Source organism: Nelusetta ayraudi, unplaced genomic scaffold (genome assembly GCF_046127955.1).
Source record: "Nelusetta ayraudi isolate G7.1 ecotype Tasmania unplaced genomic scaffold, CSIRO-AGI_Nayr_v1 ptg000050l, whole genome shotgun sequence".
In the NCBI taxonomy this organism is placed as follows: domain Eukaryota; kingdom Metazoa; phylum Chordata; class Actinopteri; order Tetraodontiformes; family Monacanthidae; genus Nelusetta; species Nelusetta ayraudi.
This window is the reverse complement of record NW_027466100.1, coordinates 1,170,396-1,196,771: the sequence shown is the minus strand read 5'-3', so window position 1 is coordinate 1,196,771 and position 26,376 is coordinate 1,170,396. Positions and strand designations below refer to the sequence as shown.

Below are 26,376 nucleotides of genomic sequence, written 5' to 3'. Positions count from 1 at the left end.
TCGGTGTTGCTGCATTTTTTTTTTGTTGTTTTTTTTTTAATGTTGTTTTCCCCCCCGCCCCACACGTTAATGTGCTAAATAGGACGAGACACTGTTTTGGTCCTAATCCATCAGGCTGAGGTGGTTAAAGCATAATATGTTTGTTGCTAACCACTTAAAAGGAGAATTTGCTAATTTGGTCGTCGTTTCGGGATTCAAAGCCCACAGGACGACACAAAAATCAAGCAGACTCCCTCCTCTCAGGCGCTAATATTAAATACATCAAAATGCGTCTTTCTTTTGAACTTCTCTTCATCCTCTCACTCGCTCACTGCGTTCCCATTGCGGTTTTTTCGCAAAATGAAAGCGACAACGCACAATTGCGATTTGCAGGCGGAACGGTGCGAAGCGATCAAGTCGTGCAAAACGTTTTTGCGATAAATCTGCATTTCAATGTTGTCTTTGATTACTTGTAAAAAAAAATATATATATATTCCGTCTCCTCCTCCTTCGTCCAAACCAGACCGTCAAGGAAAGTTTGCCGGCGCGTTAGCGTGATGGCGACAGCGCGCTCCCTCCGCCCCCCCGTCAACGAAAGCATGCCGGGACGTTAACGCGATTTCACCCCCCCGACAAAACTTCCGTGCCCCCCGCCGACATGATTCAGGTCCGTCATGAGGCCCGTTGCAAAAAATAATTGCCCACCCCTGGTCGAACGATAACACGCAATTTTCACTTGGAAGTGAACTGGTCCCGTCCGCTGACTAGCAAATGCGAAAAAAAAGTGTTTCCGTTACACTTTTGCGATTCACCTCGATATCGATTACGTCTGAAAAAAACACCTCATGAGAGCGCAAAAGCCTTTTAGCGATATTTGAGAGGTTTTTTGAAGTTTGAAGACCACTTTTTTGATTGCGATATTTAGGTTTTGCGCAATTCAAGGGTCAATGGAAGCGCAGCTACTTACTCACTCTCTCTCTACTGGTGGTTGACCACGTTTGCAGGACAGCCGCAACGCTAATACTTTAGCCGTTAAGCTTGAAGGCTCGGTGAGTAAAATTTGTTCATAGTGCATTTCATATTGAGTGCGTAGTTGGTGCAAGATGGCAGCGAACAAGGAGCTAAGAAGGCTCTTCTTGCTCAAATGTATATTCTCATATACATGAGAACCGTTCTAAGGGTTGGAAAACCAAATTACCGTCATTGTACTGAGAGTATACACTTCAAATAATGTATTTATGGGCAGAATGTCAAGCTTTCACCAATAGAAAAATCATAAATCAAGCCAAATGTTGCACACTGGACTTTTAAAAGGGAGAAAAGCCCCGTAGCGCACGTCCAGACAAGCATCAGTAGCCAGTGGAATAAATCCTCGGCGTGCTCTTCCTCTCTGAACCACCTGTTTTGACGCCGACGTTCAGAATGCGGCGAAAAAAAATGGAAAGAAAAAAAAAAAAAGAACAGCAAATATTTCAGAAGCCGTCAGTCACGGTGTTGGCCGTCGGCCGTCGGCCTGCTTCTCATTCAAACGGCGCCAGCACGCACGACGTGCGTTCAGGGAGAGAGCGAGGGGGTGTGGGGGGGGTGTATTGGGGGGGGGGGGTTCATTTGACCCCGCCCCGTTTCATTTACTCAGCTTGTCCTTCACCACAATGCATATCATTAAATGTAATAACTTGTGCAAACAGCGTTTAAAATTTCTTCCGCGGTGGCGAGCAGGACGCGAGCGAGCGAGACAGAGAGAGAGAGAGAGAGAGAGAGAGAGAGAGAGAGAGAGAGAGAGAGAGAGAGAGAGAGAAAGAGAGAGAGATGGCTCTTGATGCGAAAAAAGAAAAAGAATGCTACATACCCACAGGGTGAGGAGTGTGTGGGGGGGGGGGGGGGGGGGGGGAGCGTGGAAAAAAAAAAAGCTGGGAAAAAAAAAATGCAATGCTTTCCGAGGGAGCAGGCAGACGACTGCGCGACCTCATCTGCAATGCATGAAGCCCGATCGACAAACTTAAGGACGTCTGCTGGCTGATTTGATTTGGAAGAGCGGCGCGCTTGACACGGGCCGCCGTGCCGCCGAGCTCGGCCTCGGTTTAACGTCACAAGTCGCAGCAGAAAAGAAATAAATAAATAAAATAAAAAAAACTAGGTCAGGGGTTCGTCCCTCCGTGCGGAGGAGAGAGGGTGAAGCCGAGTGTGATATTGAAATCGCACGCGTGTGTATGTGTGTGCGGGCACGGTTTGTGTTTTTTTTTCTTCTTCTTCTTCTTCTCTTTTTTCCCCTCTTTCTTCCTCGGGAAGCCGGCGGTGTGGCTGGATATCCCCGAGGTGTTCCAGTCACACCAAGGACATCAGGACTGTGAGAAGTGCCAAGATCAGCCAAAGAGTCTCAGGGTTAGAACGCCACTGAGGCGTCAAGACCACTGGAGTTTTTTTTTGTTTGTTTTTTTTTTACATTTATTTATTTATTTTTAAAAAGAAGGTCGGGGGAGAAAAAAACCAAGTCAAATTCCCAATGCAGACGTTTAGGCCGACGCAGCTGAAAAAAAAAAAGAAGTAAAAATGGAGCCGTTTCAGCATTCGGGGGTTTTCACCTGAGAGCAAAAAAAAAAGGGAAAAAGGAAAAAAAAGAAGAAAATAAAGAAAAAAAAGGGGAAGGGGGGGGAGAAGAGAAAGAAGAAAAAAATGGGAAAAAAAGAAAGTTACATGCAGCCTGCAGGTCTAAATTACCGGTGATTCTTCCGGTAGCCGGATGACAAAGTACGTCTTTGCGCACGTTACATCCCCCCACCCCCCCGCCTTGCCCCGCTAATTGAAAAGAACAGCTCGGCTGAGGTGTTGCCGTCAATGCCGCTCAGACCCGGAGATACAAGTTCATCGCCAACGAGACGCCAGAGGAAGAGGAGAGGAGTCGGAGGCTCAGACCTCAACTTTTGAGTCACAAGCAGAGGCAGGACGAACACACACAAAACGCACACGCAGGCATTGTGCGCGGTCCCCACCAAAGACCTTCCACGCACAAAACGCTTTTTGTTTGCGAGCTGAATAGGAGGAAGGGTGAAGGAGGCGTACGTGACACAGCGATTCTGCAGCTCCGCTCCGATACGAAGCCCCCCCCCCCCCCTTTTTTTTTTTTTTTTTCTCTTTCCCAAAAACTCGTGCGGCGAAACAGAAAAGGACTCAGCCAAGCCGTCGAGCTCGCTGCCAGTCCTCCATCACTTCCAGCGAGGAAACGCAAACCCCCGCCTCCTCGTTTTGGACGGTATATTTTGAAAGAAGAAAAAAGGAGAAAAAAAAAAGAGGGACTATTACCCACGTATGATGTTACAAGAGTAACTCCAGAGGAGGGGCGGGGGAGGGGAAGGGGGGCCAGGGGGGGAGCAACGGAGCGCCGTGCGTCAATGTGCTACGGTGTTCTTCAACCTTTCACTACAAGGAATACCAACATCAAATGTCAGCCTTTGATGGAGCACGTGGCGAAAAAGAAGGTCTGGAAAAGGAGTCTCCCGTGTGTTTAGTCCTGCTTCCGTAGAAACACAGAGGGGAGGAAAACACATAGTGCACGACGCCCTTGGTCTCTCTATTCATGAGAGGCCGGCCGTGAGAGGAGCTGCTGCTGCTGCTGCTGCTGCTGCTGCTGCTGCTCCAACGTGCCTCGGCCAAACTCACGCCGGCTTTGTGAAGTGGACGTGCAAGCGTCTAGATCAGGCGTGGGCAAACTACGGGCCCGGGGGCCATATGCGGCCCGCTAGGCTTTTTATTCCAGCCCAAACTTGAGGAGATTATATTAATAGTCGGTGAATCATAAAACAGATGTATTTCATCCATCTTTTTTTTCAGTGTCGCAAGAGTCATTTCAATAAAGAGCTAAACATCGTGTGGCTTCAAAGACACTGGTTTGGTTGGAACTTTGCTTTGGTTCACTTTCAATTGACCCCTAAGCACGTTTTCTACAATACTCCCATCATTTATTTTCTCCTCCTACGAGGTGGGTCACCAAGACACCCCATGCATCTGCTGCTGCTGCTGCTCCGGCCCCTCTGTCACATTTTAGGACCCACTGTGGCCCCACCAGTCAAAGAGTTGGCCCACCCCTGGTCTGACGATGGGGCAACACGCACAAGACGAGAGACGGAGTTCAGCGCAGACATGGGCAAACTACGGCCCGGGGGCCCATATGCGGCCCGTTAAGCTTTTTAATCCGGCCCGCCGAACTTGAAGAAATTATAGGTATTATCAGTAAGTCATAAAATAGCTGTATTTCATCCATTTTTCTTTCCCCCAGTGTTATAAGAGTCATTTCAATAAAGAGCTAAACGCCGCGGGGCTTCAAAAACACATTTTATTATTTAACTTTGCTTTTGTTCATTTTCAACGGACATTAAAGCCACATGACATGTTTTCTACATATCGCTCACACATATTCCTAGGCCCCGCTGTCACGTTTTAGAACTCCTTGTGGAACCACCAGTCAAAGAGTTTGCCCACCCCTGGTTTAGAAAACACAGATTTTCCTGCCATGGCCGCCGCCGCAGGAGCAACGAGGCAGTCGGCGGCGTGAAAATACTAATTTCACTCAAACGTACCACAATTTACTCCGAATGACTGACGAGATTTGAGTGTGAAATATTTCAAAAGCTTATGGTTTTCTTTTCAATGCATATATATATATATATATATTAGGTTGGTTTTCAGTCCACCACCCTAACAGGCACACACACACACACACTTTTTTTCCTCTCCATCACTGCTGCTGTTTTTATTTAGCCATCCATTTTCCCGCCCATTACACACGGCAGAATAAACGGCCAAACCAAATCAAAATCAATGCAACCGATCTACACAGCACAGTTAGTTAAACATCAGCCACCGGCCCTCGACGGACGGCATCTGATTGGTCGATTGGCAGAGAGCAATTAACGGGCCGACTGTCGGCCGGCATTAACCCGTGCCGTCGATTACGCGGTGAATCCGATTTATCTCGTCCACCTTTGCCCGAAACCGGGCTCCCGGGGGTCGTGGGAGAGGGGAGAGCAGAAATCAAAGAAATTCCAAGAGTGGCACTCGGTGGCTGCGAACAACCCCTCCCCCGCCCCAACCCGGAGCCACTGCGCGTTCTCTTCCGTTAGTATGCAGCACGCGCCAGCGCACTGGGGCCGGCCAATTAATCAGATTTCAATTTCAATTACGGTTTTGGCTTCCCACGATCATAAAAACCAGATAAATCTGAAAAGGGGAAAAAAATAAATAAATAATGAAAGCGGCTGTAGCCGTTAACATATGCGCGCGGGATATAAAAATCATTTGCTTCGTGCTAACGTTTTAGTGCTCGCTCGACTTTTGACACAACTCCATGCAAGTGGCCCAATTTCCCCAGACGTCTCCACTGCGAGAAAGGCAGCAGAGCTTTAGTCTCGGCTCTAGAATGTGTGTGTGTGTGTGTGTGTGTGTGAGTGTGTGAGAGAGAGAGTGCACGTGTGAGTGTATGTGTGCATTTCCACCGGACACAGCGGCTATATACGCGCGGCTTCCATTTCTGCTGGACACCAGAGAACAATGCAGCGCCTGGGCAGTGGGCGGGATGACGCTTATGGAAACAGATAAACAGTCCAGTTAATTAAAAGGCAAAAAAATAAAAGACCTTCGGCGTTTGCAGCCCATCTGCATTTCGCCGCACTAAACCGACAAGAGCAACGGCCGGGTCGGCCGACTACCGGCACAACAAGATCCCCCTAGAAAAGCTAAATAAAAGCCCCACCAACGCTCGATTACGATTCAGTATCATAGGAAATTATTGTTTCAGTTCAATCCGTTTGGATTCAACGTCAATGTGTTCGAATGGCTTCAAAATATATAATCTGGTCGATCACAGCGTGAGATCATGAGGATCCAGAAAAAAAAAAAAAAAAAAAGATAAGTAAAATGGTGATTGTGAGCAAAGTTCAGCACAGAAAACGGCACAGGCGGCGTTTTATCAGGAAAAAAAAAACGAGCATTAACGTCGGGTGGGGGAAAAAAATGCGCATTGGAAAAACTGGATGCATCTTTGCGAGAGAAAAAAAGAAAAAGAAAAAAAAAAAAAAGGCAGTTGGATTCCAAGAATGAGCTGAAAGCTGGAGCGCGAGACCTTTGGAAATGAAACTTTGCAGGAAACATGTGCCTGGTGGTGATGATAAATACCTATCCAGCAGTTCACTGGCCAAGTGACTCAATGCTATCCATAAATAATACCGGCGCAGTAGGACTTAGTATGCATCACTTCCAAACCGGCTCTTCACACCTGCCCGGGGCCATACAAGCACTCAACCCTCCTCCCGAGCTCTCTAAATGATTTTTTCATGCCAAACTCTGATCAATACTTGAAGGCTGAATTTAGAAATGATAAATAAAACCTTGAGGTGCGCTTGCCTTTGATATCGCTGCAACACCATTGTCGGCGGCCCTCCCCGCGGTTTTGCTCGATGCAGTTTACGGCGGCCCCCCCCCAGCCCCTCCCTCGAAAAAGACAGATCCAAGGAGCGGCGTTTTGCTCGAGTAATGACAATTTTGTCAAACTCCACCCTCAGATCCGCTGCACCCAAAGAATTCACCGCGGACGGGGAAAAAAAAAAAAAAAAAACACCTCTCCTTGTAGAGATACTTGCAGTACGATAAAATAAACTGACGTATCACATGAATGCTGTTGGTTATAATATCATCGCCGCTGCCTGTTGGCTCCATGTTTTCCCTGAATAATGTCTCCGAGATTCCTTACGCATTAATTCATGTAAATTTTATGCAGGCGGGAAATAATTTCCTTCTCCTTTTTTTTTCTTCCCCTCCACGCGAAGGTCGTGCACATTGGAGCTGTGAGGTTTTTTTTTTTTTCTCCCCCCCCCCCTTACAATGCAAGATGAATTAATTATCTTTAGAAAATATATCTTTGAATTTAATTACATTTCGCCCCTAAAAATAGCACGGCAACATGTTCAAGAGTTATGGGAAATAATCTCATTTTCACACCGGCAGACTGACAGTCAGCTGCCTTTTTCTCCCACTTTTTCAATTATTTGTCTCCAGCTGTTAACAAATTTGCAGCAACCTCACATAACTGACATGCCGGTTACACTACGAGATGCTCAGGGCCACAAAGTACTGCAGGTAACAGTTTTTTTTGCTTTTTCTATATTTATTTTTTTCTTCCAGCTAGCTTGATTTAATAGCGGTTTGTTTTATTGGCCTGACCAACGCAGTGCTATTGGAGCCATCTTGGCCCTCTCCAGGGACTCTTCCAAGGAATTTTATTGCACCTCTCCAACACAGAAGTGCGACAGTGCCATTGTCTTCCAAATAAAGTAATAAATCCCAATCTTTATTCTAGTGAGTAGAGTACACAAAGTTGTTTACCGGGGAGAAAAACGCCACTATTAAAATGATGGATACGCGGAGTCCCGATTCTGCGCTCCAAAAAATAAGATGATTTGTTTGAAAAAGAACTGCACTGGAAGACTTTTTTTTTTTTTTGTCTTGGCATGTTACAGGAAGCCGGTTAGAAATTAGAGAAAATGATCTATGGGACTATTCCAGCTCTCGTTCACGCCAGCCTGTGCTGCACAGTAAGTCATGTCAGCTGAGGACATCTCCAAGACCGCAGCTCCTCTAGTCCAACTCTCTTTTCTCATCCTAGCCCGTGTACACACACACACACACACACACACACACACACACACACAAAGGCCGTTACCTACTTCTCAGCAGATTTCGTTAACGGAGCTCCACGCTCGACTCCGCACATCAAAACTTACCGAAGCCACCTTGGCATGGATTTCATCACCTACATGTGGTCAAATTTGCGGTAAAACAAACAAGGCCAATAAACAGGCGATCCAATGTGCACAGTGGTAGGTCCAAACAAAGCCAGTGCGGAGGGGGAGGAAAAAAACAGGAGAAAAAAAAACAGCTTTCAATTGAGCGGCGCTTGGCCGCAACTCAAGCGATGATGGAGTGGCGAGGCCAATTTGCCAGCGCGAAACACGGGGCAGATTTTGTACCATAATTGCAATTTAAAGAATGCCAGCTAGCTAGACGCGTAACGCACAAGCCATCGCTCGGGTCCTCTTGAGTGTGAAGAGCAGCGAAGGAACAGGTAAATGTCACCGTATCAGAATGCACTTTTATTAATTCAGAGGGCAGTTTCTGTCACCCATGTGCGCTTCCACGGCATTTGAATCGATATTGAATAGAATCTCGAGCCATACCAACAGAAAATTGATGTTGACGTGTTATGGTGTGGGACGTTTTTTGTTTTTTTTCGCTTATGATGTTTTGTTTTTTTTCCTTGTTTTCCACGCGAGCACTGGACCACAAGTGCACTCTACGTGAAGGCTGTGCCGCTTTCGAGACAACATCCGTGACAAAGTATTCTGAGAATAACACTGAAAGGAGTCCACAACAAAGACCCAGGGAGAGCACCAGGACAAAAACATACAAGATGAAAGCCGTGACACAACAGCAGTAGGGAGCACAACAAAGCGACGCTGTGTTTTCACATAACATTTTTCACAATTTCTATCATCAGTTTCAATATTGTTTTTAAATTTACCTTCTTAATGGCAATCTCGAATTTACGCTAGCCTTTGCGGGGAGTACCACCGAGGTTCTCGATCAATGGAATAGATCGGCGTCTCATTCTAGCATGACGCCGCTGCCAAACTATATGACGGGCTGGCCATGCCAACTTATCGCACGAGTTTTAGTGTTATTTATACTGCAGAAAGGGCGACACGGTGGCGCAGTGGTTAGGTCGTGGGTTCTCTCCGGGTTCTCCGGCTTCCTCCCACACTCCAAAAACATGCATGTGAGGTCAATTGAAAACTCTAAATTGTCCGTAGGTGTGCATGTGAGTGTGAATGGTTGTCTGTTTCTATGTGGCCCTGCGATGAACTGGCGACTTGTCCAGGGTGTCACCCTGCCTTCACCCTAAGACAGCTGGGATAGGCTCCAGCAGACCCCCGTGACCCTGAGCTCGGGACTAAGCGGGTATGGAAAATGAATGAATGAATGATGCTGCAGAAAACGATAAAATCTCGATTAAAATCTCGCAATAACAAAGATCGTTCATCATGGCGACAGTAAACGTGTCCAGTTGAGCCTGTTGCACTTGAAAACCCATCTGATCATCTGATACGCTGCCATAACGTGGAACCCCGTGTCTGAACAGATAGAGGTGTGGAGACAGGACGTTGGTAGAACCACTGGGTTCAAGCAAGCGAGTGATTGGAAGCAGCTTTTCTGCACTGCAACCTGATTAAGTTTAAAGATCTCACACTGAAGATAGACTCGCTGATGACCTTCCGTCGCCCTGACAGCCTGAGGAACCTCGAGCAAAAAAAATAAAAAAAAAATAACGAACCCCAACTTGCGACGCATGTCGAACAACACGTCAGACGCTGTCATTCATAAAGTATCACCAGCGCCAGAAAAAGTCCGCACTGCGCCGTTGCGAGCAGCAGTCGCTCCTCCAGTATCGGCGCAGGGTGCAACACTAATTTGCACATATCCACACACCTTTCCGACTGACATTATGTTAACAGAATTTGCAAAAGGCGCGTATCAACCGAAGTTGTTGGGAAGCCGCTTGGCAGCCTGTTTATTGGATTAATGATGAGTTGTAGGGGCTTTGCTGTTGCTATTATTATCCCCTCCCAAACCTGAACTTTTCAGACTCCTCGGGCGGCTGTTTCCAAACGCCTGCATTATTGAGGAGGTGAGCAAATAGATTCAGCTTTTATTGGACAATTCCACAACTCTGTTCGCGATCCACTGAAGGCGGAAACCGCCGGGCGCGGCTTTAACTTTGCCGTCGCGTCGTGATGAAAAATACAATAAAATACTTCCGTCTTAAAGTATGTATTTTTATCGTACGGGACGGCGCCTCGTCGTCGTCTTTTGCGCGCTTATCAAAGAACGCAATTCCGACATGACAGCAACGCAGCCTTTGAAAACTGCAGGGCTGCCGAGTGGCTGCCAGCTCCCACCTGGCTTCAAGTGAACGGATGATCTCCGCAATCCCTCCGTGAGTACCAGTTACCTGGAAACCAGTCTCCTGCGCTCAAGTAAACACTTGTTATGATGTTAGGATCGGATTAGCGGTGACAATGGTGCACAGGTGCTGTCACACTGCGGTAGAGCCGAGAGAGACGGACGCGTCTGTGGGCGGCCTATATGAGGACAGACCGCGCACAAGGCGCCGTCTCCCCGAAATATACTGCAGCGTCACAGGGGAGCCGCCGCGATGCTCAAACCCATTTTTTAATGAGGAGTTCCACTGTGAGGAGGGTTTAAACGCTGGTTGTATTTGCATTTCTAACAGCGAGGACCGATAGGTCAACTTCTAGACCTTCCTGCTTCATTCAAAAACAAAGAGAAACTGTTGCAATTTTCGCTGTCCAGTCATTCCGGGTCTTTTATGTGGCAAATTCATTTTTCTAAGAAAGAAATCTAAAAAATAAATAAATAAATAAATGTCTTCAAAATGAATCAAAATGAAAAGGTAAACCCATATGAAAGACTCTGTTGCTCTTTTGGTAACGGGTTAAAACAGCAATGTCCTTCATTGGGCTGCCTGTCACGGCTTTCTCTCAAAATAGAAGGCTCCCATGGCGATTCCAAGTAAGTTTAAGTGTGCGAGAGGAACAAACACGACATCAATCTCATTCTAAAGCCGACGGGGCAGAAAAAAGAAAAGGAAAAAAAAACACACAGAGCCTTGGGAATGATTTCTCAGGGTAGGGTAACCTAGCAAGGGTGGAAACGCAATTGACAGCTTACTAATAAAATGAGTTTTAGCACTGCACTGAGAGAAGGAGGGGGTGAACATCAAGGCAGTGTTTGCATTGGATTCTCCGAGACCAGCCAGTGCTGAGGGGCTCAATTAAAAAGGTGGCGGCGAGGGGCAGGGGGCGGGGCATGAGGCTCTACTTTGCAGCACCCTGTCATTCTCTCAACAGCAAGGAGGAGGTGAGAGGTGGGGGGGGGGGGGGCAGAACAGACGTGGAAAAACCTACCTTGCATAGGGGAAAATAACCGATCTGATAGAGAAGACGTTGACGCAGCAAGATGGGGGGGGGGGGGGCAGAATGAGGTAAACCAGAGGGAACAGACGGCCCTTCTCGTGATCGACAGCCTTCTGGGCGCTGCGTCTAAATCTGTTCTCCTGTCTGCCTCACCGCTTGATGCTTTTAAATATAAAAAAAAAGAGCCCCCCCCCCCCCCCCCAAAAAAAAAAAAAAAAACAAACAAAAAAAAAAACAGTTTGAGTTATGTCTGACAAACAAAAGAATATGTCCCCCCCGCAAGTCCCTCCGGCGCCGCACCAAAGAAAACTAGACCAAAGTCCAAATTTACATTAGATGTTTTACATCCGACGATCAGCGAGCAGCATTAGGGATGCTCACTGAAGCCCCCCCCCCCCCCCCCCTCTTCTCTAAACATCTCGTAACTCGCAGTGGAGAATCATGGGACAGCACTTTGTGTTATTTTATTATTTATTTCTTTTTACTTCCCCAAAACCACTTCATTAGGTGTCTTTTGCCATCTTTAATCAACAGGTCCATTTGCTTTGCATGGGGGTGGTGGTGGTGGTGGTGGTGGTGGTGGAGGGGGTGGGGGGGCTGGGGGTGGTTGCCTCTCAGGATGATTCAGTGCCACGTAAAAGCCTTGTTAACAATAAACGCTGATTGAAAACTGCTCAGGTCCCGACATTCATACATGCCCCCGGCTAGTAAACTCTGCGCCGGGGCGCATTTTTAAAAATAAGCCGTGCAAGTTTTTGTTTTTTGTGTTCGCAGAACTTGAGCGGCTTGATTTTTGTCTCTGCAACACTCATTAAAACCGAGGCGATAAGAGCAATGTGACGCGGCTGCGCCGCGGTGACAATCTCTGGAGTTGGCGATGTCATCGCAACTTATCAGCAGTTATGTTAAATATAACTCCAACGCTGGAAGTTAAAAAAAAGAAAAAGAAAAGGCAAACTTTGTTTGCCCCGAAGCTACGCCGAGTGTCGTCCCCCGTTGGGGTCGGGAGCACAAATTAGCAAGCCAGCCTTTACCTGGAGACCTGGAGTGTTGTCATGTTTTAGTTTCTGAACAGCTTGAGTGATACTTCAGTCACGATTAATATGAGGCGGCGTGGCTTTTTTTTTCCCCCAGAACATACAGGATTGTCATAAAACGAATCTTTAAACGCTCCATTGTGTGTTGTTTTTTCTTCGCTCTTCTTCATTTTGTTTCCATCTTTAATAAGAAAAAAAATCAATTTCTGTCAGTGCTGAAGACGGATTTATTTTTTATTTGTTTTAATAGAGGTGTTTTGATAGCAGCCTATAAAAAGAACGTGCCTCTTTGCTCCTGGCTTCATTCTACAGAACGCTGCGGCTGTCAAGTTTGCATGGCGTCTCGTTTTTTTTTTTAAAGCTCATCTGAGCGTTTCGCTGCCGTTTCGCTCAAATACGAAAACAGAGTCGATATTTTTGCACGTGCGCAGGGGGGAAAAAAAAAGAACTAATTCTTTGCATCACGAAGATACTGGTCGGACAGGGTCAACACACACTCCTTACAGCCACGCCTTGGTGTCGAAACGCCCTCAACGTGCACACGTTTGCTCTTTGGCCGCAAGAAAAAGTGGAACGAATCCGTTTTCTTCTTTCCGCTCACACGTGACCCCAATCGGATCTTTTGAAGACCGTTTTAACGGCGCAATTCCCCTTCCTTCCCACCCAGGCGTGCGCGGCCCCCCCGATTCCGATACGCACCTGGCATTGTGCGACGCGACTCCTATCAGAAACTCCTGGTTGCATTGATCCAACTTTTACGTCACTGAAATGGGACAAACGTCACAATTGTGCCTCCCGGGAGGAGGAAGAGGAGGAGCAGCGAGCTAATGTGGGTCGCCGGGGAAGGAGCGTCTTGCCGAGGCAGTGGAACAGACAGGCAGTCGCAGATATGGTTGAACGTCCTTCTGGGTTGCTTGGAAATTACAAATGAAGTGACACACACACACACACACACACACACACACACACACACACACACACACACACACACACACACACACACACACACACACACACACACACACACACACACACACACACACACACACACACACGTCACCTCGGGACCTCTTTTTGCGCACCCGGGTCACTTCAGGATTACATTCAGAACAGATAGATGTCGCATTCAATGTGTACTATGATCGACCGTAGCGCCATTGCAGACGCATGAGTAAAGGGAAATAAGAGAGCGAGCCGGTGAGTTACGGGGGAATATAAACTCAGCATCTCCTTCTGCTGCATCCAGGAGAGGAATAAATACAAAATGAAAACATAAACTAATGAACGTTGAGCTCCTGGACAACTTGAATTTCCTTCCATGTGGGTGAATGAAGCATCATTTATTTACCCCCCCCCCCAAAAAAAAACAAAACAAAACAACAAACTACAGTATGTGGATCGCATTACCAAGCATCCCATGTAATCAGGTAAACTGGAGTTCCTGATCGATTTTTTTTAATCTGGAGAAATCTTGCGCGCGCCCTGCAAATAGCCAAGGTTGTAATGGTTGGACAAGAGCACCCGGAGATCGGAGTGCGGCCGCCGTTGACGCATCAAGAGTGGGAAACGCCGGAGCTGATAAAGTACAAGCGACCTAAATGCACGGCGGGTCCGCTATCGCTAATACGTTCCGGAGCGAGGAATCTCCGAAGCCGCTCGCTGTGACTAATGCAAATGTGAAACGCAGCGCATGCGACTTCATTCTCATTCAACGGTCTTATTTTGCATGCTGCAAGAGAAAACCTTGAGCTTGATAAGATATGCACAGCCTGATCACATATCTTTAGTGCCTTAATTTACAATGGGAAGTTGGGGGTGGGGGGTTGGGGGGGGGGGGGGAAATGAGCCTTGTGAAAGCCACAGCCTCAGTTTTGCTTGATTTTATTCTGCCCAGGATGAGGCGAGCTTGACCGCGGAGGCAGGAAGAACAACAAAAAAAAGGGAGAGAGAAAAAAAAACAACAAGGGAGAAGGCAGAACAAAGCAAACACATGTTCCGCTGACCCACAATGACACGAGGAAGGAAAAGAGAGCCTGAAGGTCCCATTGTCTCAACCCACCAAAAGGCAGCATTGACCGTCACTTCGGCTGTAAGTAAGGCTGACACAGAGCCCCGCCGCGGCCCAATTCTTTAAAGGGAAAGAGGTTGTGGTAAATGAAGGACACTGGGCATTTATTGATATGGCCAAGTCCTTGAGTGCAGCAGTACATGTCCTCCAGTGACAGCGCCTTATTGCATGGACATTAATTACAAGTCTCCCGAAGCAAATGAAATGAGGGGGGGGGGCAGAAAAAAAAAAGAAGTGCACTAGTTTCCCCCCCCAACAGCGTTTTCCCTTTGTGTAGTGCCAGCCAGCCCTATCCAGTCCAGTCCAGTCCAGTGTGCGTGTGTGTGTGTGTGTGTGTGTGTGTGTGTGTGCGTGTGCGCGCATATACGGGTCAGATGCTGCTCGGACAAATGAAATGATTTGGAGCGAAGTGACTGTGAGTCATTCTAAATGATTAAATGCTGCCGTGACCAGCTTGGAGTATCTTGGCTGGAAGAGGGAGTCAACTCCACCATACACACCCGCCCGGTGATAAAGAAATGACTGATTGTCCCGATTAGCATAAGTTAGACAAACAAACTGTTTAATCACAATCAACGTCATATTAATATAATTGCCGCATGAATTAAAGCGCCGGTGTCGCGATGCCCGGCTCGCATCAAACGTAGTGTTCCACTTCATTTTACTGCCGGCTAGCAGACGCTAGCTAGCTGTCTAGCTAGCACCAGCGCAGTCTGGTTTTGAAAACGCAGTGATAAAGTGTCACTCGGTTGATTTTAAAGGTAACCAAATGGGCTGAGATGGACTTTGCAAAGCAAATGACAGCGGATCTCTTGAATAGCTGTTGGAATGCAGGTAAAATAGAGTGGAATCGACCTATATTGTCGCCGTCGAAGGAACGATGACAAACAGTTAAGTGGCTCCTAATTTAGCAGCATGTTCTAAAAGTATAGCACACTAATGTGTGTGTGTGTGTGTGTGTGTGTGTGTGTGTGTGCGTGTGTGTGTGTGAGAGTGAGCAAGCATGAGATACGAAAAAGAAGTAAAGATGATATGAGCTAGCAATGCTTTTTTTCGGAATAATAATAAAAAAAAAAAAACATGTATATATGCATTTTTTTTTTTAAATATCGAGAGTCACTATGCATGAAGGTGTGTAGAGGCCGAGTTAGTGACCTGCTCCAATGATGTACTTTATTTTTCTCCCTCGAAAAAGAAACTGCGCCCAAAATGTACATTTGACTGAGTGTCTCAGGATGGAGTGAGGCCACGTCCAACAGCTTGGAGATAGAAGCTGTTTCCGAGTCTGTATTGGGCCAACATTGTCATCAGCACATTTCTCCATGCTGACTGAAAATGGGCCAATCTGCGAACCAGACCGGACGCACCAGGAGCTGCGGTCGAGGACTTTTGAAACGGGTTTTTGATTTCTAGATGTACCGAAGCTGCAGTTGTGATGGGGTGATTTTACTGTATCGAAGCTGTGCCTTGAGACTCTTGGGAGAGAGGATTTGTCAAAGTAAAAAAAAACAACAACAACCATTTAATCAAATTTGGTTCCAGGGGGAATGATTATTTTACATACAATAATGAGTAAAAAAAAAAAACACACAAAAAACACACAAAAAAAAAAACACCAGTAGCCGCATTGTCATTTGAATATTGCATGAACTCACAATCTCACAATTAAGTCAAATAGAACCGTAAACCCTAAAAATACAGCATTGTCGAATAGTCTCCAAAGCCCTTTTCTTATGTAAGGCAATAATCTAGTTGGTGGGGTGAGGGAGAGCGAGAGAGAGAGGGAGAGAGAGAGAAAGTGAGAGAGAAAGTGAGAGAGAAAGTGAGAGAGAAAGTGAGAGAGCACTCTGAGGACTCCAGTTTTATATAAAATTAGGACAAACCCTTACTGTGCCATAATCTCCCCATAAAACTTACTTTGTTCAAAGATGCTATATTTAAAAAAAAAAAGAAATATGTCAAAAGAAAGCGAGGTACACCAGAGCATGAGAGGAAAAAAAAAAAGAATACTCCAGCTCTGCACAGCCTCCCCCCTCCCCCTTGCCGCCGCTCGGCTCCGATGCTTCCACCCATACGCTTCAAGCCCGCCTCCCCGCGTCTCCCGTCATCCCCCTGGGCCGCAGAACCAGCCTGGGCCGCGGTAAATCACCTATGTAGTGCGTGTTGTCAGACGGGCCGCCGGAGGTCTCGGAGGAGTCGGGTCACAGGCGGACGTCGTGGAGAGAGCGGGCGGCCGAGGAACCCAGTTGAGCGCGGCCCCATGCCGCCCGCGGTGACTTCCCCCCCCCCCCTTTGAAGAGACGCGCAGCGGTGGTCCGGCGCGGTGCTAATTAGCTGGGGGCGCGAGCTCGGCTGCTATTTAAACTAATGGTCCCCATTTAGCAGCGCTACCCCGGCCACATACATCACTTTAAAGATACCGATGGCATTGATTTTGCAGTGCGAAAAATCAATGCCATTGACTTCCGTTGATTGTTATTGAGAGGGGGACAAGTTACGTGCCGTGGATTCCTCCTCCCAACCCGCCCTTCTCGGTTTCAGTCAGCGAGGAAGCAGGGAAGATTAAAAAAAAAAATGCAAAAAAAACTTTTTTTAAATCTTTTTCCGATGTTTAAAAAATCCCAGGATTCACAGTGGGGTTTGCAGCTTCATCATTCCTTTTTCCATTTGGACTGGGAGGGCATAGCCCAACATGGTAAATTAAATGAAAAACTGCATCGGTCAATTAAATTAACAGCATAATTAGCCCGTTGTTTTTAGTTAGTCATAGCTCCTTGCTAAAAAAAAAAAAAAAATTCTTGTTGCTCTTCATATTCACATTCATATTTAAGCGGCCGCAAGCAGCGAGCTAAATGAGAACAAACACCTGGCTGGGGGTGTTTTATTATGGATGAGGTATCAGTGCCGATTGTGACATCACAAAGTGCTGTCTTTCAGAACTGTGTTTTTTCGCAGAGCAAGCAAGAGTACGAACTTTCCTCATTTCTGCGCACGCATTTTGCGTAGAAATGGGGTTCACTAAATTGTAGGACCACAACAAGAGACAAACATACTTGATGTGTGGTGCATGTGCAGCGACCAACATACCAACACACTGCACCCTCTGTCATTTCTTACAATGACTCTTTGTCAGAGAACCTATACGGTTCAAAGAGTCACCCCCCCCCCCCCCCCCCCAACAAAAACACAGCGCATGACTTCAACTGTTCAACTGTTCAAATAAATGGCCTGGGAGGGGGGGGGGAGACATATATATATTTATTTATTTCTGCATTTATTTGAACATAGAATATATTTTATTAGGTTACTGTGTGATCCAAGAATTTATATAATGTAGTAACACATTGCTGCCAAAGACTTCTTAAACTAGTTAGTGCTGCGCTAAGAAAATTTTTACAGTAGTCCAGAATATTCGCAATGTTCACCTGTATTAAAAATGACAAGGACAACCATAATCTACACTCATCCCTCAGGCGTGTTAAAATTGCCCACAAGACCATCGCACATTGACATAGCTGGCTGGCTATCGAAGAGAAATGTCCATGCTTTTGTAAAGCAAAAATGCAAAATTAATGCAGTTGCTCATCGGGAGCCATTTTCTCAGATGACCGTCGCAGCCGACGTTCTGTGAGGAAATCACGCTGGGCTACTTTCTCCAACAGAGGTCAACGCTTAAACACCACAATCAAGTGCCAACAGGAACACCAATTCACAATTGTTCTCCAGATCGCAAGTACAGTCTCAAGCCGGTGCTGTTGCGGCGCCATATTATTAACCAAATGCCTTTTTTTCTTTCCCTCCAACTGTATCCAGTGCAGCCACATAAGCCGGTCATTAAGTTTGACGGCGACAAACAAAGAGCGAGCGTCACTCGCAAAAAAGAAAGAAAAAAAAAAAAAAAAGGATAAACACTGAATTATCTGCATGAGTGAAACACGATTACAGTTGCAACGTCTCCCCATTGGACCATTTCAGTGGGCGGCACAGGCAGCTGCCGCGGGGACAACAGAACCCACCCTCCATCAACACCAAGCATATGTTATTGATGCCGCTTTTTTTTTTTTTTTTCCTAAAGCTGCAGAAAGTTAGTTCTAAGATGTTTTGTCAGCGCTGTGCACGGTGAACCAATTATCCAGGGAAGTTGAAGGAGGACCTTGATGATAATGATGCTGGTGCCATCATCACTGACGTCTGGACAGGTGGCGTCCTGCTGGCGAAGCAGTACATAAGGACCTAATTAATTATACCTATGCTCGCTCACATACATTCAGTCGCCAGAGGAACTGGCAACAGAATGCTGCTGTTCGAAAATAACACACACACACACACACACACACACACACACACACACACACACACACACACACACACACACACACACACACACACACACACACACACACACACACACACACACACACACACACACACACACACACACACACACAATGTGGTATTATTTGTAGGATATCCATTTATATTTAGTTTTTGGGGTGAACGCGCACTTTCTACAAGAAATACGTAGCGTTTGTGTTCTACCTAAACTCTTTCCCGATGCTTATTTTCCAAATATCAATAAGCAAGGGAGCAGTCGGGGGGGAAAAAAAGACAAAGAGGATGTCAGAGAAGCAGAGTGAGGAACATATCCCGGAAATCAGGCCAGGTTTTTACGGACAGCTACGGCTTTAAATCCAGTGTGCATCAATTCAGGACATGAAATGATCCTCCCTTCCTTTGATTTTTTTTTTTTTTCCTCCCAACCTAAAACACCAGGGGCCATATTAGAGAAACTTCCTTACATCTTAGGTTAAGAAAGGATGAGCCTAAGAAGAGGTGCCTCTTAGGAGGAGAAGAGAGTCCCGTGTTGTCAGATCAGTCTCTCTAAAGCTGGTTGCAGTCATTCGGCTAACTGCAGGATCATGGCCCGAGGTAGCCTGAATCGACTAACGAGCGTTTAGTCATCAAACTGAAACACAGCGTTAGGGTCTGCCAGAAGCCTCTCCATGAATAAATTCCGTGTGTTGACATTTTGTTCATGTTCAAAAAGCATTAAAGTAGCAGCCATGCAGATTAACAAGTCAGCTTCGACGCTGCGTGGTCCAGAAGTGAAAGTGAGGACAAGCTGAGCAAGTCGTCTTAAGTTAGTGGACTTTATTTAGCCTCACGGAAAGTTTTCAGCTGGCGTAATATGCATTTCATTTAGTCCCGACCTTAAAGGTTAAGGCAGAATTTTCATTTGTGCTTTAAGTGAACTCCTGAATCCTAAATCGCTCAATCAAAGCAACCGAAACGATGATATTTCTAAGTGAAAATGTTCCTATAACAGAGTTCCAGTATAACACTGATGCCGTCTGACATTACTGCCTAGTGTGTCTGCCAGTTGGCCTCCATTGCCTTTAAGCTGTCTTTCGGGGGTCTGGTGAGAAAACTCAGCTGCGTTAGGCGCTTGGAAGCTTCAGAAGATAAAATCTGCAAACCCAGTATCCACACACGCACAAAACTAGAGGATTTGGGGGCAGAGGGGATTACTTGGGGAGGAAACATTCTACACTGATCAGCCGCGACATCTTAGCCACTGACATTTGAAATGAGCAGCACTGACCATCCAGCTACCACGCAACATTCTGCTCAGTTTTTCATTTTTTTAAAAAAACTGAGCCTTTGTGTGGCTGCCACAATACACCAAAGAGCTATAGAAGTCGTTGGAGACCAATCAAAACCCTAAGAATATGTACTGCCATACCTCTTTTGGACGTGTCGGCAATTCACTGTAAAGCCCAAAATCTTACCTGTTCTGTCTTCCTCTTCCCAGTGGAATAATGACAGAACCAGACCAGACGTGGATCGGTGAGTCATTGCCATGCTGGTGGCCAAAATTGTTTTTCAATATCCTCAGCAATGTTGGGGACCAAAAAAAATATCTCTTTGTTTGGTTGGTTTTTTTTTTTCATTCACAGTTGCCGATGTCAGGGAACTGGTAATTTTAGCTTTGAGCATTTTATTCAGAGTGAATTTTATTATACAAAAAAACATCATTATTTGCTCATGCTGAGATGATGTTTCTTTGACAAAGACCAAAAGGAGAGGTTCATCAACTGGTGTGTCACATTTCCGCGTCCCCAATAATGATACAATGAAATGTTTGACCCATGCAAGGATTTCAATCGAGGAAGGACCTTCATAAAATGCGATCGCGACAATATTTTGAACAACAACAAAAATATCAATTTTAATTGGTTGTTTATTTAGCATTACTGCCATCTTCTTTTGAGGACTCCTAAAATGTCTTTCAGGGAAATGTCTTGCGTTTGCCCTTTGCAAGCAAAAAATCTCTAAGTTCGTTTCCCTCCCCACCACTGTCGTAGCAACCTATGGATGATCACAAAACAACCCTCAACTGTGACATCACCCATGATTAACCTCAAGTCAGTTTTGGCCCTCACTCAATAATGCTTCCCTGTCCGAGGAGGCAACAGGAAGCAGCTAATTTGGAGGGGGGGCACTATTGAAAGGGGGGAAACGGATATTGTCACAAGATATGTGCAGCACCATAGTCTGACCTGAATAAAGTCCTGTCTGTATTCATAACGCAGAAGAACCGTCATAGCGACACCTATGAAAGAGTCGCGTTGTGTCGACGTGATGGATAACCACGGACAGAGTCTGGACGCAGGGACTTTCAAGTTAATTCCCAAATGAGCACATGAATGCTCAACCGTGACATTCGTGGCGGGGCTGACTGCTATTCCCTTTTTTTTTTTTTTTTTTTTTTTTCCCCACCCCAAACTGTTCGCCCGCGCTCCTCTTGGGATAAATGCGGGATTTGTGGCAACAAAATCGTCCCACGTACATGAGCGACCATCCGTGAGCCAACAGCGCTAACTATCGTCCTCATCCTCTCATCTGCCTAAACACATGACAGCGGGGAAGGGACGTGCATCATGCCGCCACATAAAGCACGACGGCGAGTGCAGTAAAGAGATGATGGTGGTGGCGGTGGGGGGGGGCGAGGGGCTAAAACTTGGGACACCTTGTAAATAGCACGATAAATTAAATAACACCACAGGCTGACGCGGACGCGGGCATTTCGGTGGCCTCCCCGGGAGATAAAGTATGCTAACTCCGCCACTGGCTCCACGTCGTTGCCGACCGCCTGGCTGCATGAATGTTAAACAGCTAACGGTGCACAGTTGGAACTGACGACTTCTTCACGCCGAGTCCGTCGGAGAAGGAAACCGGTGCTCTTGTTGCTAACGCTCCAAACCGTTCAGGGTCAAACATCAGTCGCGGGACAACACGCACACATGCAAAACACACACACGGACATATACAGTACACGCACAGCATAAACGGGACCCGGGCTCAATGTTTGGTCCAAACGTTGAAGACGTGGGTCGTTGGCGGAAACACTCCCGCTAATCAATGACATGCACGCAAATATCGGGCACGGAGAGGAAAGAGAGGCTAAACGGCTCCGTAGCCGTCGGACGAACAAGTCTACCCCCCCGGCCCTGTGACTGTTCCCCCGGCCCCAGACTACACGCTGCGTGTGAAAAATGTCTCCCCGCTCGACATTAAAAGGAAGTCGCTGTGTACCCTTGGTTATAAAATTGGCGATTCAACACGGTGCGGTCGCAAGCGTAGTTGGGGCTAAGAGCGCGTGCTAACCCGTGTTGCGAGAAGCACTTACCGGGATGACAGTCTTTGTGTTTGGGCAAGGTTAAGAACATTAAGGATAAAATCCACCAGCAACTCGGTTCCCGTATCCTCCGCATGTTAGATTACTCATCGAGAGTAGCGAGGGAAAAGGCAACGGGTGACAAAGTTTCCCAGTCTTTTTTCTTCTTCTTTTCCTCTCCTTCCTCCTAACAGAAAAATCCCATGCGCACGACCCCGGAGCTGGAAATGAAGTTGGCACGGCGGCCAGAAAGGCAGAGCATCAAAGTCCTGCTTTTTTTTTTTCTTCTTCTCCTTCTTCTTCTTCTTTTCAGCGCCTCGACGACACAGTCACTGCTCCCTTTTCAAAAACACACATTTATTCGCCTCCGGTCCGAGCGACGGCTGCTTTTAGCTCCGGCGAAGGCGACGTCACGCACCGCACAGCTGTGCACAAAGTGTTTGGAATGTGTCGGAGTCCGTCGTGCCTGTAGCGGGCTTCCAGATAGCGACATTCCCGAAGTGCGGCGCTGGGATGGTGGTGGTGGAGGGGTGGCTCGGTAGGTCGGCGACCAGTCGCTGATCTTAACTACGAGGAAGGGGAGAAGGAAAAAAAAGTGGTCGAATGTTATCGATTACGCCGTGGTCGTTATGATGTGATTATCCGGGGCGGCGCAGAGGAATAAAAGTGGCGCTGGGAATGTCCCATTATTCCATCCAGGAAGTGGAGCAGCGGCCGGGCGTGCATGGATATCAGGCGACTGGTCCCATCCTGCCGGACAGGCTGCGTGGAAAGAGGAGGCAGGCAGGCAGGCAAGGCAGGCAGGGGAGAGGGAAGAGGGAAGAGGGTGGGAGCAAGGCAGGCGAGGGGAGGGAAGGAAGTGAGGGGTTGGTGGGTGGGGTGAGTCGGCGGGGAGGAGGGGTGTCGGAGGGGCGGATTTGCCGAACGCGAAATGAGACGGATACGGGAAACCGGAGGCTGCCTTGTGTCTACTTCACAGTGATGGGCGCCGAGCCCCCGAAATGTGCAACTTCAGGGCAGATTGTCACGTCGTTAAGTCCCTGTGTACCGCGGCGGCTGCTGCTGCTGCTGCTGCTGCCCTCCTCCTAAATGTCCCATCAAACATGTTGCATCATCATCATCATCATCATCATCATCATCATCATCATCACACACACACACACACACACACACACACACGGGTCTGCAGCACTGGACCGAAGCCTTGTTCAGAAAAGATAAAATACCCTGTTAAGTCCGCTGATTGCATCCCCCTCCCTCCGTGCTGTCATCTCGGTGTTTTGTTGCTTCCTCCCAGGCCCCATTATTAAAATGACCCTCCCGTGGCCACACATTGATGTCCCTTTGCCTCCTACCGGCAGAACTGTGAATGGAATGCTTTAGCAGTAATCATCACCTGGAATATCATCATGTGCAAGTGTGTAGTGGTCGGAGGATTGTGCATCCACCAGTGACACTCCCCTAGGTAAATGTGTAGTCAGTGGTGTTCCTGCAGAAACTATCCAGCTGGACATTTAATTTGAGGAATCTGATTAAATTTCTCATTTAATTACCCAGTTCTCTGCAGGGCCATTGAAGGTAGTCACAAGGGCCCTTTGCTTTTAATGTGGGCCATCTGCTTCCTCTCCAAAATGCCTACCTTTTCAAAGCCCCCAAAGCCTCGCAGGCGTCCTCGCGCGATCCTCCAGGCTGCACTACACACAGCACACACCGCAAAACATTACTGTGCTTGACAATACTCCAGTCCTGATAGTACTCTGGCTGATCAAGTGCAATTAACCTTAACTGAAGTTTGAATGTTTTCCAGTCGTGTTTTCCGTCCAAGTCCCCCAGGTGACATTGCAGGACAGGCCTTGAAATAAATAACACAAACTCCAAAAATGTTTGTTTGTTTGTTTGGGTTTTTACGTGCAAGCTCAAACACAAAAGCTCCTGCCTTAAAAAAAAAAAACGCATGGTGAAAATCCAAATGGAGTACACAGCAAAATACAATTTTTTTTGAAGGCAACATTTTCTAAATAATAATGTTACGACATCCCAGATGGTTTCTTTTTCCAGCGGACCTAATGTATGGCCTTCCAGTTGTTGTTTGGAAATGGCAAGCAATTTCATCACGACATTTTTTTGGTGTACTTTCCGTGCAAGCAAAACACATGATTAATTTGGACTCAATCATGGAAATAACTTGAGGCTATAATGAAAATAGTGCCTGCATAAGTGTTTTCTTTCTGCGAGAACTCAAAGTGCAAGGGAATGCAAACTATCAGCAGTCGGCGTCACTAAATAGGCACGGACTACTTTAGCCTTATTATGAAATCAGTGTGATGCACAGTTTGAGATTTAATTAAAAATGATCCCAGTCTTCCACATAGTTTATTTTCAAATTTATTTATAATATTTAAATAACAATAAAACTGGGTGTTTTCTTCATGTTTTCTAATTTTCCCAACTTCTCGCTAACTTTGGAATATTTCAGAAATGCAAATCTAGTTTTTCATCTGATGAAAGTTACAGATTAATTTTGTGGTTCCACATCAGCACCTGCTGAATCTTGATTCCCTCCTGCAAATCACACTTATTAACTTGCCTGCAGTGCTCTGTGTTTATTGCAAAAAAGATATTTCTAAAGCAGGACCTCTGTCATTAATTGTAAAGTGATGTGTCGCACTTACATATAAATCCAACAAAAGCAAACGCATTAAAGCAGTCACATTATACGCTGAGCCCTGCCCATTATTTTCTGTCTCAGGAGCATCGTGCACACACTCAACTTAATCTTCAAAATATCACAGTGGCCCCAGAACTCCAACTCTCCACATGATATTTCGCTGCACTTTAAAGTAGTTCTATACGACTTTTGGGTAATGTGTCTTTTCACATCTGACATTTTAATCTTTTCAACCTTTGGAAGCTGAGACCCTAAAGGCACTCTAGCAGTTAAAATGTGTTTCAGATGCGGGGGAAAAGGAAAAGTGAGATATGCATGATTTATTCCAGTCCGGCCATGACACCATCATTGTCCCACAGGCATCTCCTTCCTCTTTGCCCTTAAGTGGTTTGAGAATCCCTCTTGTATTATTCTTTTCAAACACATTTCACATGTTGACAGTTGGTACATAATGTACGACTGTGTGCATCAATTATGTAATGCAATTCAGGCTATGACCATATATTATTTATTTGATTCTCAATCTTGTGCATTATTTAATCCAAAGCTATTTTTACCATTATTACATTCCCCAAATAGTTTTTTATCTTTTGTTGGTCTGCCCTCCTCTCTTTTACACGCATGTGTCATGTTTGTGGCCGGAGTGTACTCTGCATTAATGCTGCACGAAGGTGCCCAAAGGCAAAAAGCCAGCTCTTGAAAATTGCATGCAGAAATCATGAAACAGCCAAACACCAATCCTTGGTTTATCTATATTTCTCTTTTTAGAAATAGCAAGATGCCAATGGGGACAATGCGATCGCCCTGCTCAGTGCATCTCACTCTGCATTAATAGTAAACTTTGGCTTTCAGTCGCCTCCGTACGAGAGCTTATGTGATATTTGCATATAGACGGAGAACATGGGCTGAGAATCTGACAGTGCACTTGGCCATGATCAAATCAAAACACACCAACCGACTGACTGACTTAACTTAGATTAAAGGGCTTGAGCAGTGTTTTCATCTTTTAGCTGACTGGATGTTTGAGTTGAAGGGAATGTGCAAAGCGAGGACCATTCCTTCCAACTGCTTCCCTGGAGTTTTACGGCCATCGTTGCAAAAATGGGAAACTCATTCAGAATTGTATTTATTTATTTGTTTTATTATTCACAGCTGTACGTGAGGTTTGCGGTGATGGTTCGCAAGCACATATTAGACAATCGAGGCGAGCGAGGGGCTTTTCGGCAGTGAGGCAAACTGAAAGCCCTCGTGGCTCTTCTCGTGGACCTGGAGCCTCGCGAAATTGTGCAACACGCCAGAAAAGAACAGGAGGGAGCCACAGGAAAATCAAAGTTCCCTTGGAAAAAAGATACGTCTCCAAGGGAGAACTCACAATCCCCCTGTAATATCGATTATTGATGATCATTTCTGCCTCTCTCTCTCTCTCTCTCTCTCTCCCTGGGTATTAAAGAAGCGCTAAATCAAATACCATGAAGCACTGCACTTCTCGCACTATAAGTGATAACCGAACAATTTGTTTCCCAGTTATCTTAGAGACCATTGTACAGCTGCTCCATATGAGCAAATTACTCCATTCATCAAAGCAACACCCCCAAACTCAAAGAGGCTTTTCCATGATGTACTATGGCGGTGCAGTTGACCTCATTTTTGAAGACGGGGGATCATTTTCTGTAATGCAGAAATAATGAGAGAAACGTTGAAAGTTTGGGATTTGGGTGATCAGCATTGGATAACGGAGATGTGAGTGGTAAGAAAAAAAATGGGTTTGGCAAAGCGGGAACAAGAGAGTTATTACTTGAGTGATTTGAGGCGGTAGTAGTTGCTATTTGAAGCCAGTAGAGGGTGTCTGCAAAATTCATGTCGCCATTAATCACCGCGGTTGTTCAAACCACCTAGGACCATCA

The 26,376-nt window shown here is 46.3% G+C and overlaps 1 protein-coding gene across 1 annotated transcript in view; it reads right to left on the bottom strand.

Moving 5' to 3' along the window:
* Window positions 1–22,587, bottom strand: part of ca16b (carbonic anhydrase XVI b) — a 130,624-nt gene extending 108,037 nt beyond the window's left edge. Inside the window, exon 1 of the mRNA XM_076036966.1 lies at window positions 21,817–22,587. Within this exon, the coding sequence (XP_075893081.1) occupies window positions 21,817–21,901 (85 nt within the window). The 5' untranslated portion in view covers window positions 21,902–22,587. The remainder of the gene's footprint in view (window positions 1–21,816) is intronic.
* Window positions 22,588–26,376: the final 3,789 nt, after the last annotated feature.